The sequence below is a fragment of the Trichoplusia ni genome, chromosome 3 (genome assembly GCF_003590095.1).
Source record: "Trichoplusia ni isolate ovarian cell line Hi5 chromosome 3, tn1, whole genome shotgun sequence".
Lineage (NCBI taxonomy): Eukaryota > Metazoa > Arthropoda > Insecta > Lepidoptera > Noctuidae > Trichoplusia > Trichoplusia ni.
The window spans coordinates 20,367,052-20,380,860 of record NC_039480.1 but is presented as its reverse complement, the minus strand read 5'-3'; the positions used below and the strand labels follow the sequence as shown (position 1 = coordinate 20,380,860).

Below are 13,809 nucleotides of genomic sequence, written 5' to 3'. Positions count from 1 at the left end.
AGTTAAAAATTAAAGGCATTTAAGATGATCAAATGTATGGCAGTGGGACTAGAAACATCACTTGCTAGTAAATAGCGTACTGGTAAGTGACGTCACACGAGATTTAAAATCACTGTTTTCTGATGAAAGTAAAAATACGTGTCCTATATTTTTTGGAAATCCGTCTTAAACAGTTTTTTTTTTTGTTAGATAGACTATTTAGGCTCTGGCACGGTGCAATGGCAGATTAATTCTGAGATATAAGAGATATTTAATTTAGTAAGTTGAGGCTGTCCGATGAATTTCTCAATAAAGAGTTCCTAAGTGTTTCGGAAGGCACGTTTAATTGTGGGTCGCGGCTGTTATTTATACATCTTTGACAGTCGTTACTGGCATTCAGAAGCTTATCTAATCTATTACCACATCGAACCACTTGAATACCACTTCAATCTACCGCGCCGTGTTACATCGGAATTAATTTAGATCTGCTTACATTTGAAGTAGAATTTTCTCTAAACAAAATGTTATTTTCGCGAATAACGTTTTGTGAAAATGATCTTTTACTTCAAGACAATTTTATTTCGCACCTTGAACAAAACTTATCCAGTAAATTGCGAAATTCTACACCGACAAACTGTTTCTTTGAATTCAATATATACCTTAATGATAATTTAAATAAGAAATATTTATTTAATTGTAATGTAATTGCATTTGTAGATCAAAAGTAGTTAACTCTATTAAAAACTGTGATCAAAAGTCATTTCAATTAATAATTATAATGTATTTTTATTGATAAATGTGAATAAATAATTTGCTCATTAAAAATGTTCTTTTATATCTTTCTTTCAATCTATCAATAAAGTTATTGCATACCATAATTGTGTACAAAGAATATGTACATTCTTCTTTGAAAAATCCACATATGTACTTCATATGCATTGGGATCGAACCTGCACCTCATGCATATAACCGCAAATCCACCAGGACATTTTGAAATAATTCTAACAATCATAATTAATAGGGATGATGACAATTTTTTTTTGCAGTGTCCGCCTTGTGTAGTTTTTTTTTGTATATAATGGATGCGTATTTTTTAATTTGTCCCGCAAACATAAATTGACCTAATCACAGTGAATGAAACCTACGCCTGACGTCACGATTGAGTATAAATTGTACTCTATCCTTACGTCACAAGCCCCCTCTCCTAAACTTTAAAGCAGTTAATCTTTGTCAATTCTAGTTTTTCTGAAAAATACATACATACTTTTCAATTATCTAACTGAGGGACTAATGAGATTTTTTCTTTTTATACCCAGTCATCATCCCTATTATCTAATCTTTTCCTATCACGCTAAGTACCGTCGTAATTAGAATTCCCTAAGGAGTGTTTATTTATTTATCGTAATAAGCAAGTACTATGTAACGATGCTATCTGTCCCTGGAGAAAACGATAATAAAATGAATCACTCGATGAAGAGAGGTCACACATGCATAATGACGGTGTTGGCGCAAAACGGTGTAAGTAAATTGTCAGTTTAAGCTAAATTTCATTCATTTATCGGCCATTGTAAATAGCAGAATTGGGGCGTTGGGCCTTGATTCCGATATTCAAAATGGCCGATGAATGTAATTCGTCATGTAATTCGTATTCTCTTAAGCATTTTTCTACACAATAATTGGAAATTTAGTACGGGGTGGAACACTCAATGTGAATACAATCTGTTCGTCTAGTTGTTAGTGGCCTTAACTGCTTACGTGAGGTCGGAGAATCAATTCTCATGAGGAGAATTGTTTGTGTAAAAAGGGCCATCATTTGTTTGCTCTTATATGTATACCTAATTAATTTATTATAAACTACTGGACCGATTTCAATGTTCTTTTTTATACTTTGGCCCTGGATCGTTCCGATCACAAACAGTATTTTGAAAAAACATTAACGAATGTTATTTCAAAATAGAGTATAATTAAATAATTATAGGTACTTAGGTACATATTATTTCCTATTCAGACTTTGTTTAATATCCTAATTAGTTGAAATATGTAGGACAAATTTCTAAATATAAGGTAAATCTGGGGGCGCGGCAGTGCCCCCGCCAAGACGAGCCAAGCAAAGTAAACGGGCACTACCTACCTTTTCTCGAAGCGCTTCGTCGTTTTTTTAACTCTCTCATATGCATTTAAACCAAAAAGAATATAGAAACAAACAAGTATGACATTAAAATAAGTTATATTAGTTAATGATTAATGCTCATTAACAAAATGACTCTATTAAAGTAGGTAGTTTATAATAATACATACCTACCTACTCATCATTGAGCAGCTTAGCCGCTATGCGGTTGTGCTGTAAAATGTTTAATTAATAGTATTTTAATGAAGATACATCTTGCACTAAGTTAGTTAGTTCTGTGTTTCATAACAATATGGACTGCACTAAATATTTTACGTAAGTTAATGAATATTTGTTTTTTTTTTTGAATAATTTAAGTTGTAGGAATGTAAACATAAGACCAAGTAGGTGGATGCCATGGCATAGAGATTTAAAAAATTAGCTCGCGTTTCGTTTTAGCATGATTGAATAATTTATTTGATGAAAAAATTATGATTTATTTGTGTATATATATTTAATGTAGTACCTACCTACAAATTGTTTCATGTTTATATATTTGGCAATTATCATAAAAGGTAACCTACACATTTTTTTATGTTCCACCCTAGCAGTCGATATTTTTATTAATGTGTACCCGCCAAAACTTATAACACTTGAAATGCCCTCAGCGTCCAGCTAATTAAAATAAATCTTACCATTATACTGTTGTGGTCTGTGTGCAAATGTTTGATAAGATAAAATCAGCAAATAATATTTGCATTTAAACAAATTCTGAGTGTATCTTCATATTCAACGTTCTTCTAAATACTTGCCATACTAGCGACTGATTTATTTTAGTGGTAAATTTTATTTGATAATATTTAGTATTGTTTTTAGCCGTAGGTATTTTGTTTTTTAACAGAGTTATTAAACAAAAAAATAAAAAGATTGTTTACCTTGTTTCAAGTACCTAAACGATGGTTTTCAAAAAAAATCTCAAATATTTGAATCTGAAATCGCAGTGACGTAGCGTGGTGACCTATGCTTATTCCTTTTTAACCTTCACTATATGAGGTGGTCTGTGCCTAGCAGTGGGGCATCTATCAGCTGGTAATTAGTTACAAATACCTCTGTTTTCATTCCAAAATTATTCATAACCAGTGAATTCGTGATTCTGCTCCTGTCATGCCTGTTGGTGTCCAAAGAGATGGTGGCTGAGCCAGTCATAGAGTGCCCCCTCGTCGATGTCGGCAATAGTACGGATTCCGTCACGGGTACGTATCGTAATAATATATTATTGTAGGTATACTTATTTTTCAGGATTTCAAGGGTTAAAAATTAAGACTCGGTAGAAAATACTTGATTCATTATCTATATTTGTTTACATAACAAAAACATACAAACGCCTTTAAATTTTTTAAACACTAGTGAGCCAAACTTGGATGAAATTTTAGGAGCAAATGCTATTTCACGTTAACAAAAATAATCAACAAAATCGGTTCATCCAATCCTAAGATCTACGTAAAAAAAAAAAACATAAAAAAGAATTGACAACCTCCTTGGAGCAGTTGAAAAGAATAATATTGTTCATTGTTATACCGTTGCAGTACACAACATCACGCGCTCAGCGTCTTGCAAGACCGGCGGCGGCTTACTGGGATGCTGTGTTGAGAGAATGTATTGTGAGTTCAATACTTCGAACATCGATCTGACATTGTATGGTCCGCCCGGGTTCCGTACGTAAGTATCGACGTTTACTACCAACATACTTAAAATCCTCTTTTCTTTACAAAAAAAAAGACAGATGTCAGATATCCGCCGACACAACTTTTAAAACTAAACACACGGACAAAAAGTTTTTATCTAAAACAATCTTCTTATTATATATAAAAAGGAATCGCTGTTCGTTAGTCTCGCTAAAACTCGAGAATGGCTGAACCGATTTGGCTTATTTTAGTCTTGAAAAATTAGTACCAGTCCAGGAAAGGTTTAAACGGTGAGAAAATATGGAAAAAAGTAAGCAGCAAAGAAAAGAAACAAAATATACTACGCGGGTGAAACCGCGGGAAACAGCTTGTCCTATATATAAAAAGGAATCGCTGTTCGCTAGTCTCGCTAAAACTCGAGAACAGCTGAATCGATATGGCTTATTTTTTTTATGTAGCCTGCTTTTGATCCCACAGCTGGGCAAAGGCCTCCCCCTTTCTCTTCTACACCTCTCTATATGGCTGTTATGGCTATATGGCTTCTATGGCTTATTTTAGTATTAAAATATTCGTAGCAGTCCAGGGAAGGTTGAAACGGATTTAAAATATGGAAAAGTTGCGAAAACAATTGTACGTCATCTATTAGGCGGTACATAGTTCGCCGGGACAGCTAGTCTGAATATAATAATAATTCTTACTTGTTAAAAAATATTTAAATGTCTGTCTTTTCAAATTAAAATGTCTGAATAACTTATTTTCTAAAAGCTCAATGTAAATGTGAGAATCACAGAATTTTTTTTGACATTAATAAACTACATAAAAATACGTAATGATTTTCACTGTCCATGACACATTAATAATCGGCTAAAGTTGCTATTGAAATCAGACCCAGTTTTTTGACTGCACGGAGAGCCGAGAGATTGAGGACGCTACACCAAAAACTATGTGTGCGACTTGTCGCGAGTTCGATGCCCGTTTAGGACAAGCATTTATTTTGTGACCCACGAGCTTTTGAGTCTGGGTGTCTGTGTGCATGTTTCTTGAATGTTTGAGAAAGCTTGAGATTAAGGATAAATTTATTACAGCGGGAATCGCTTTTTTTAACATTTGTGAAGGTAGGACACATCTCATCACATCAGGTATCTAAAAAAAAGGCCAGTATCGTTATAAATTGTTTTATATTCTCTGAGCTTTTTGTACTATCTTATTACTTAGTATCAGTCCTGGTCAAATATTGCCGAATATTACTCTCTTACCCCACGACACAAAAATAGAGGTGTTATAAGTTTGACGTGTCGGTGTCTGTGGCATCATAGCTCCCGAATAGCTTGACCAATTTCAATTTATTTGTTTTGTATTTAAGGTGTATTATAAGATTGTTCTGAATCAGACGCACATTTAAAAATTGTGAGGGGTGAAAGTTTTTACTCTCGGAGATTTTTCATTTTGTCATTTTATGTTAAGGGTCTTCTTATCGTATAGTTTATTTACATCCTGTGGACCGCATTTAAGTCGCCTTGCCTCTGACGTGGCTTAATACATGGCAGAATTATTCTCAGCATATATTATATTACATATAGTTACCGGCACGGATCTTGAGCGCTCGGCGGAAGAGTGGGGATCGCTTAGCGCATCGTGAAATAAAACGCCAATCAATTGTGCGTACTCGTCGTCTTGATGTTCATGCAACTGCAGCAAATAACGAATTTCAACGAATCACTCATGAAGGCTATGACGCGATGCGCTGCGGGACAATCACTGCACTCTAGTCCGCCCCGCGCCTCACTCCATACCAAAAAATCACTTCTGCGCAGGTGAAGGTCAGCGTTCAATATCCGTGCCGGTTACTATACATAAATTTGATAGGACATCAGTGCATGCCAGGGCACGATCCTACGATCTTTGACTTGGCAGTCCAACAGTCTTATTACTAAGATGTAAGGGCTTATAATAGACAGAACTGAGGAAAATACGGTACTCTGTTCGTACTTCTGCTATGCATGCATAAATGAAATAAGGTATCCGGTTTTTTTTTAAATCGCCTTGCTGTACAATCATATTTGAAAAAATATATTTTTTGTGTGCTAAATTTAATTTGACATTAATTGAAATATCATTTTATTCATCAGTTATTAATGAAATTAACAGAAAATTATCAAGAAAAATATATTTGATGCTGTTTTTTTTACAGTACAAATTTTTGTAGTCCAAACAAATAAAATAATCGTTCATTGGAAACAACACTGCCAAACATTTAAACAAAACCATTAAAAAAATATTACATAGTCCTCTCAACATGTATGCATAAATCTATTCCGAGCTAAAAACTCTACGGAGAAAATCTTTTTACAATTCATGCACTGCCAGTCAGGATCATTCTGGTGACAGTTTGTATAATGTAGCAATAATGCTTCTTGTACATTCTGTTCACTAATTTTAACCGAACACACCGCACACTCAATCCGGAACCAAGCTCTCGTTGGCTTTTCAGTACAAACTTCGGGCATTTTCTTCAAATGTAGTTGGTACATCGGTGACAGCGTTTCTTCCAACTGCAAATCATATCTATCATCTCGACTCTTTGGGTTATCAACGAAGAGATGTCTAACATACTTGTATTTGTTCATATATTTTCTGTACGGACTCTGTACCCGTATTGATTTGGGTAAATGTTTCAGATCTCTTATGATAGCGTCAAACACAGCGAGGGCAACCTCGAAGAACAAATCGTTTTCACTCTTACACTTTTCTAAGATATCGGATATAGTTTTTAGAAGGAAGTTCTTATTGCAATACACGGCTTTCGATCTCGCCCGCACTTGTAGTCCGGTGTTCAGGAAAACGTTTTGTGGAGGACTGTTGTGTATACGGGCTTTGTTAACTAATACATGCTTTAGATTGTACAACAGTTCCCTTGTTAGTGATAGGCATGGTCCATTAACTGTTATTTTTATAGGTAAGTACCCAAATATCATGTCAAAGGGAACACTTCTTAAGGATATTTGTGTCGGTTGCTCTGGGCTCATGTTGAAAACTGTGTTGTTAAGATCTAGCCGCGGTTTCCTGAAGAATAAATGGTTTAATTGTTGTCTTGTGCATTGTATCTCCATGACAACATCGGATTCTGTATTTTCCTCAGATTTAGACTCTCTCGTTGTAGCTATACTTTTTACTGCTTCACTAGCTAAAGGTTTTGCAGCTTCTAGCATAACTCCAAGGTATTCTTTCAAATTTTTGTATTTATGGTCCAGAACTTTTGATACAGCTTCAGAATCATTTATTTTATTAAGTTTCGTTGACATTCGCTCTAGTTCCTCCCACTGTGGCCAGTCTTTTAGGTATTTCTTTATTATTTTGATGTATATATCAACTTCTAGCTCATGAATATCATGAACGTTAATATTAAATTCTTTGTCTAGAATGTCTATGATCTGAGCGTTTGTCATGACTGTATTTTGTTTGTTACGGATGAGGCACCGCAGTAATAGCATGATGGGACGTTCTGAAATGTAAATATACAATTTATTATGTTGATCCAATATAGCCTTCTTAAATGATGCTTCGTAATGCGTATTTATCTGATCGCTGGACTGGTTACGAGCCTAACTGGACTACAATGCATCATTGGATAAGTCAAAAGATAATAATATATTACAGAATTGAACATGACAAGAGAGAGAGAGAAGAAAGGCATTCAAAGAAATGCGTATTTTTTTTTCTTTCGTCCAGCTTACTTTAGGTAACAGCAACAACAAGTATTATGAAGCGGCCTATCTTTACTAGAATTTACAAAACTAGACAAGAAAGTAACTTATAATATGTAAATTGTATATTTTTGAAAGTCGCACAAAACAGGTTATAAACAGGAATTTTTCGTAACATTTCCATTTAGAAATTGCCGAAAGCAAGTAATTGCTGACATACTCTCACATGATGTAGTTCGATTTCAAGCTTAAATATTAAAGTTCGCACTTTAGCGCGCTATAAACAAGAAAAATATGGCAAAACATAAAAGTTTGTTTACAAAACGAATCGCAGTACTTACTTTCGCCGCTGTCTTCGTCCTCGTCGACGCTGTCTATATACTCGACGACGTCCGTATCGTTCGACATATCGTCGTCGACGTCGACTAATAAATCTAGAATTTATAACAATAACTTTATTACTAACACGATTTGAAATTTCGAAAAATTAAAACTTCGCCCACTCGTAAAAATATTGACGTTTAACATTTTTAATATTCTGCCAGACAGATTACATATTGCTGTTGCGTTTTGTTACGTCTATAACTCAGATAAAGAGCCTAGTTTATGTGAAATAGGTACTGTGTTCCAAGTGTCATGTAACTTTATTGCTTTGTTTTAGATCCAGGCACAGAACAAGTGCAAGCGCATCACACATAGGTACACTTATCGTAGGTGGGTATCGAATTAACGAATAATCTTTAATTGTATTTCCAGGTCTTGCAGCTGGAAGGAAGTTTGCTGCCCCGCACGGTACCTCCAGCCAATACCTCTCTTTAACAGTACGCAGACGATTGATGACAACGATATAAATATGGACGATGCTTTTTTTAACGAAAAATTCTAATTAAAAAAATAGCTAAGCCTGTATAAATAAATAAAACCGGAGTGTGTCTTCCTCATTTCATTATGATTGTACCTATTTTAAACAATACTATTAACAAAATGTTTAATTATTCCAATCTTCCTGTCGGTTTCTACTAATCTACGAAACGGATGACGGGGTTACAACGGATGTACTACTGATAGATTGCCAAAACTGTGAATTAATATAAAGAAGTATTTAATAATAATTAAAAAGCCGATAAAGAAACTGGCTTACACGGGGAAGTATATACGACTAGCAAGACCTTAGTAAGTAACATCAATTAAATAAATACCTATACAAAGTTATCGAAAACTCGTGGGTAGAAGCAAAATTCGCTATCAGCAATATAATTTGATGTCACAGCAAACGTAAAAAATTTAGTATGGCTATATGACCCTTGCTGAGATTAGGCAACGAAATTGTCTCATTGCAAATAATTGTTCTTACTGACATGTTCAATTATGTAGTTAACAATATGCAGTATAGACATTTATAATATAACAAGTATTGTATACAAGCGTACCTATTCATCACAAATAATATTAATCTGTTTTATCAAATCTAGTTGCTGACCGTATTTACAGTATATTACTTTAGCATGACTAAATTTTTCTGTTAACATTATTTCAAGAAACAAACAATAAATTAAAAAACAAAACAAATCTAACAGTCGCACTACAGAATAAAACAGCGCTTTCGTAAAATCGCTGCTGTATTCTTGTATTATTTTATTTCACACAGACATAGTTAGAAAATCAAACATAGATTTAATCACCAGTATTAATGTTAGGTTTAAGTAAATCTTGTTTATTTACCTTTTAAAGAGGCCATCTTTGTTGTAGCTCGTATGTCACGCGCGCGACCGTTTGACAGCTGTCTAGTACTGACTGTAATGATTTTACAAACTTCACTCAGGGGTTCACGGCACGCATGCGCACTGAAGTAGCGTATTGGACCAATCACAGGAAGTTTTATGAAAGGGGAACTTGGCGGCCATACTCTTTTGTTTTGTAATAAGTTTACCGCGAATCCATGGGTTATTATTGGCGCCAAAATGAATTTGATTTTGATATGCCTCTGAGATCGTGTTATGTGAAAAATTTACTTCTCAATTGCAAACCAAAATGAAATGTGATTGAGGTAGGTAGATAATGAAGAAGATATTTAGAATTGCGGGCGCTAAGACGAGTTATAGCATACCTGGAAGTACCACAAAGAAAATATACGAAAGAACGAACAATAACGTCGGTAATAAAACTACTAAAACATAACACACATTATTTATATAAAATTATTTAATCAAAAATAACAAAATATAAATAAAACGCGGACAGGTACAACAGATAACTTTGGTTTTAAATATTTTTTTTTTGCTGAGGTTTGGTACCAAGGAGGTTTAAATATAGCCTTAAGCGCGCGTTCAAACCAAACATACAATGAGACGTCGAATGTGAGCCCGATGCGGTCGTAAAATTATACGATATATACCCGTAGCTATTGACTACACGTAGTGTTAAGAATAATAACTAGACATAGCTTAAAAACTTCGCGTAGTATAGTGTCTACACGTAGCAGAGTGTCTACGCGTAGTATAGTGTCTACACGTAGTAGTGTCTACGCGTAGCATAATAGTAAAGTGACTTTCGTCTGATCATGACTCGGTAATGACTACGCTCAGTAAATTGACTTTCGTAGCATGGTGATTACGCGTAGCACAATAACTACGTAGTAACAGTGTACACACTTTGTACGGTCTACGCGTAGCACAGCGCTACTGTTGTCGCGTGACTGAAATGTTCGTGTCGTACTCGGCCACGGCCGGCAGCTCACTATACGTTTGATGTGAACGCGGCTAGTTATTACTGTTCACAATTACAGAGGCTGCAGTCTGGGCATCTCCGATGTGCTTTACGTCCTCGGCGACCATGTTTCGAATCTACCATTTTGTAATCGTGATAGTTGCCGGATCTCGTTCGGGATCTTGAGCATGACCTGAAAAATGTAGAATTTAATGGGGTAAATACTACTAAAGAGCTAATTAGTAGTGGGTAAGAGAAAAGCGAGGCCTATGCCCAGCAGAACAAAGGCTGTAGATGATGATGATGATGATGATGAAGATGAAGATAATATTATTATAATAACTATCGTGAGACTGATTCATTAGTGATCAGCATGAGCAGACGCGGCTTTCGACTCGCGATCCCGCCGCGTCTGCTCATGATTAAGGAAACTAATCGGGCAATCTTGGGTCCGAAACTAGTCGGGCAACCCCGATAAACACGCGAGAGTAAACCGTTACATCATTTAATAAAGATAATATTAGTAACTGTTATTTTAATTACAATAATAAGTGTGGCAAAAGCATCTGCAAGCACAGACATTTGTTTCAGTGGAAACAAGATACCCTTTTCTTTTTTTTTCGGTAAGGCAGGGGTATCCTCATGGACACCCCCCTCGGAGGAGGAAATGGGTAGTGTCAGACTCTTACTGACTAAAACTGAACCGCCGTGCTACGTCATCCGCGTTTCTGTACATACATCGGAAATAAGGTCCTGATAATAAACAAGGGGACAACGTTACAGTTACCTGGACCGTGACCTCGAGAGGCGCGTGGAGTGGCGGCACTCGTCATCCTCTTCCTCCTCCTCCTGGCCCTTGAACAGCAGGCCCCAGTACTGGTACACCAAGTACGCCAGGGTTAATATCCCTGCCAACTGGAAACAAAAACGACTGTGTTAGAGAAAAGAATGTAACGGACTAAAATGATCGTATAATGATCGTATCGTCACACAACATGGGGGCAGGTGGGCTTCTATAATAGCATTCTTGCCTCACCTTTAACGGACGAGGCTAGAATACTTTATCGGATCATTCTAATGGGCATAAGATTGCGGGTAGACTAGTAATTATATGTGAGTGTTTAAAATATTTGTATAAATCATCGGGGTAACATTTTCTGTACAGAAAAAGACCCTCAAATAAAACACAAAAAAAACACTTTCACACAACGCCATCTAGTCTCAAACTAAGCAAAGCTTGTATTATGAGTATTGGACAACTGAAAAACATACTTATATATTTCTAAATATACTCATAATATAGATAAAATACACCCAGACACAGAACAAATAATCGTGATCATCACTCGGTGGGAATCGAACTCACTCGTGCCAGTAAACACTAGTCTAACATGCCAGTCATATATAAAAAATATAGACATACAACTAGGTCTTAAGGCATGAGTCTAAGGTCTTCTATACGTCAAGAAGTAGCCAACTACATATGTACCTAAAGTTATTCTAGTGCCCTATACAAGCTTGCTCGCAAGGCTTTAGCGTCACATAATATTATGACACTACGTCCGTCAATTGAGACTGAATCATATAATTTCAGACCACCAGCATTTCGTACTACTTTATGGTTTATGATGGAACAAGCGATTGTGTGATCCACGACTGCTGGTCCTGAGTCTGGATATCTTTGTGTATGTGACTTGAATGTTTGTGAAAGGGAAAAGAAGGGAATAGGTATCGTTATTAAAAAATAATAATTTAAAAAAATTAAAAATTAATATTGAGGAGCTCGTGGCTAAGATATAACCTCATAAGTGAATCGATCACAGATTAAGCTACGCTTGAGTTCCTCCGTGTTTCGGAAGGCACGTTAAAATGTGGTCCGATAACCAGTCTTACTAAGGGGTATCGTGTTGCAGGTAACTGGGTTGAAGAGGTCAGATAGGCAGTCGCTCCTTGTAAAAACACTGGTACTAAGCTGATCCCAGTTAGACTAGAAGCCGACTCAACATATTTGGGAAAAGGCAAGGCCGATGATATTAAAAAAAAATTTCGTTCAATTAAACAAACTCATATTATATAACCTTATGTTATTCAAATCAAATAATAGGTTAATTTGATACATTACAGTAACGTTTTTGTGTAATAGCATCAATTAAGTCAACAAAAAGATTCCATTACCCGCTATCGGTGTCTAAACACTCCGATAGTATACTCCGTAGATAACTTTAATAATAATTGTTACTTTACTAATGCACGAAATAAATATCAATAGAAACTGAAATATTTAACTTTGAGATCTGAGGAAGGTAAGTCAAGTAGAAAAAAAAACTGTAGTAATTATTTCTAGTGTTTTGGGGGGAACAAAGTATTTAGTATACTGTTCTTCTAGATAAGCTACAGGGCTCCAATTCTGCTATTCATAATGGCTGATGAATGAATGAAAATTGGCCTAAAATGACAATTTTCGTTTTTGAGCTTTTTCTGCACAATAGTTATAAGTTTAGTACGGGACGGTATACAGTTAATTTCCAATTATTGTATTGGCAAAATGCTTAAAAGAATAGGAATAATTTCAAATTTAATCCAATTGCCAATCATTCATTGGCCATTGTAAAATAGCAGAATCGGGGCCAGAATTGCCTGTGTTTAGAATGGACAGGAACGATCCCCTTGAATAAGTGTAGGTTCAATTTATGCTCGTGTTCAAATAGTATTATTTTTTACATTTAGCTTGCAAAATTTCAATAAAACAAAGAAAATAAAAAAATAACAAGAGGTAAGAAAAAACTATAATTTGGTAAAGTCTTTGTGTCGAAAAGTGTGTAGTGTATGTCAAATTAAACTGTTCAAAGTATATCTAAAACGATCCACCTGTTTATTTAAAAATGTATTTTTTATCACACAACGACGCTTCGCACTTGGGTTATTAATACAAGACTGTGATGCATACTGGATAACTTACACTGGTTTCATGACAGAACAACTATTTGTTAATCTGACAGTTGCTGACGTAAGCACATCTCAATGATGATGTCAACTTTACGTCCGAAACTACATGCATACATGGTAACAAAACTTGTGATGTCTACCAGGACTAGCCATGGTGCACTACTGACCGTTCTACGCGTAGAAAATGGCGAAGAGGAAACGTAAAGGGAGAAGGGAACCCACCGCTATATTCAGCTGTCTTACTCGCACGAAGTCTATTATAGAATCGATCAGAGTTTCCATTGCCTCCGCCTACAGTATATACGTAGGATTTTGCCAAGAGACCACACTACATGGACTGAAGCATACTGTTGAGAAGAAACTGCACTGGTTCGAAAGGTATTGAACAGAGAAACTTAAATTTTAATTTGTTACACTTGAAATTTGTTAGATACCCATAATTTTACATGTCCAAATGACAGATCGGTGTTGAGATGACGTGTTCGTTTTATGAATTTTTCTTTTTCCGTCACGTGTTTTTTTATTGGTTGGTAGTAAGGAGGTTTTGTAGGTTTTTGGTCGCCATGATCTTGTTCTTGATGTTAGGTTTTATTCCGTGAAAGCCTAGTCGCAATCGTTGGACTGCCAGATCAAAAGTCGTAGGTTCAAATCCTGGTACTCACTGGTGTCCTTTTTAATTTAC

The 13,809-nt window shown here is 35.6% G+C and overlaps 3 protein-coding genes across 5 annotated transcripts; 1 reads left to right on the top strand and 2 right to left on the bottom strand.

Annotated features, from left to right (window-relative positions):
• The first annotated feature begins 2,267 nt into the window (after positions 1-2,267).
• LOC113492365 lies at positions 2,268-8,422 on the top strand. Of its 2 annotated transcripts, none has more exons than XM_026869842.1 (4): positions 2,268-2,422; positions 3,227-3,339; positions 3,673-3,805; positions 8,232-8,422. In XM_026869842.1, exons 1-4 carry the CDS (start codon positions 2,400-2,402, stop codon positions 8,359-8,361), a joined length of 399 nt encoding a protein of 132 aa, XP_026725643.1. In that variant the 5' UTR covers positions 2,268-2,399; the 3' UTR covers positions 8,362-8,422. The 2 variants fall into 2 exon arrangements, with proteins under 2 accessions (XP_026725643.1, XP_026725644.1); XM_026869843.1 differs by lacking the exon at positions 2,268-2,422 and adding an exon at positions 2,726-2,925.
• LOC113492363 lies at positions 5,937-9,663 on the bottom strand. Its single transcript, XM_026869839.1, has 3 exons — positions 9,198-9,663; positions 7,817-7,909; positions 5,937-7,273 (listed from the first exon to the last, which is right to left on the bottom strand). Exons 1-3 carry the CDS (start codon positions 9,211-9,213, stop codon positions 6,063-6,065), a joined length of 1,320 nt encoding a protein of 439 aa, XP_026725640.1. The 5' UTR covers positions 9,214-9,663; the 3' UTR covers positions 5,937-6,062.
• A 69-nt stretch (positions 9,664-9,732) lies between these two features.
• LOC113492366 lies at positions 9,733-13,611 on the bottom strand. Of its 2 annotated transcripts, none has more exons than XM_026869845.1 (3): positions 13,350-13,611; positions 10,969-11,096; positions 9,733-10,362 (listed from the first exon to the last, which is right to left on the bottom strand). In XM_026869845.1, the coding sequence occupies exons 1-3, from the start codon at positions 13,407-13,409 to the stop codon at positions 10,242-10,244; spliced, it is 309 nt and encodes a 102-aa protein (XP_026725646.1). In that variant the 5' UTR covers positions 13,410-13,611; the 3' UTR covers positions 9,733-10,241. The 2 variants fall into 2 exon arrangements, with proteins under 2 accessions (XP_026725646.1, XP_026725645.1); XM_026869844.1 differs by having other exon boundaries at positions 9,733-10,374; positions 13,350-13,606.
• Positions 13,612-13,809: the final 198 nt, after the last annotated feature.

Bases quoted from the DNA above. Each gene is read 5' to 3' on its own strand.
- LOC113492365 (XM_026869842.1), top strand. From the start codon at position 2,400: ATGGACTGCACTAAATATTTTAC. The intron at 2,423-3,226 runs GTAAGTTAATGA...ATTCATAACCAG, and splicing joins GACTGCACTAAATATTTTAC to TGAATTCGTGATTCTGCTCC. The intron at 3,806-8,231 runs GTAAGTATCGAC...TTGTATTTCCAG, and splicing joins GGTCCGCCCGGGTTCCGTAC to GTCTTGCAGCTGGAAGGAAG.
- LOC113492363 (XM_026869839.1), bottom strand. The intron at 7,274-7,816 runs GTAAGTACTGCG...TTTACATTTCAG, and splicing joins GGACGAAGACAGCGGCGAAA to AACGTCCCATCATGCTATTA.
- LOC113492366 (XM_026869844.1), bottom strand. From the start codon at position 13,409: ATGGAAACTCTGATCGATTCTATAATAGACTTCGTGCGAGTAAGACAG. The intron at 11,097-13,349 runs GTGGGTTCCCTT...TTTTGTTTCCAG, and splicing joins TAAGACAGCTGAATATAGCG to TTGGCAGGGATATTAACCCT. The intron at 10,375-10,968 runs GTAACTGTAACG...TACATTTTTCAG, and splicing joins CTCTCGAGGTCACGGTCCAG to GTCATGCTCAAGATCCCGAA.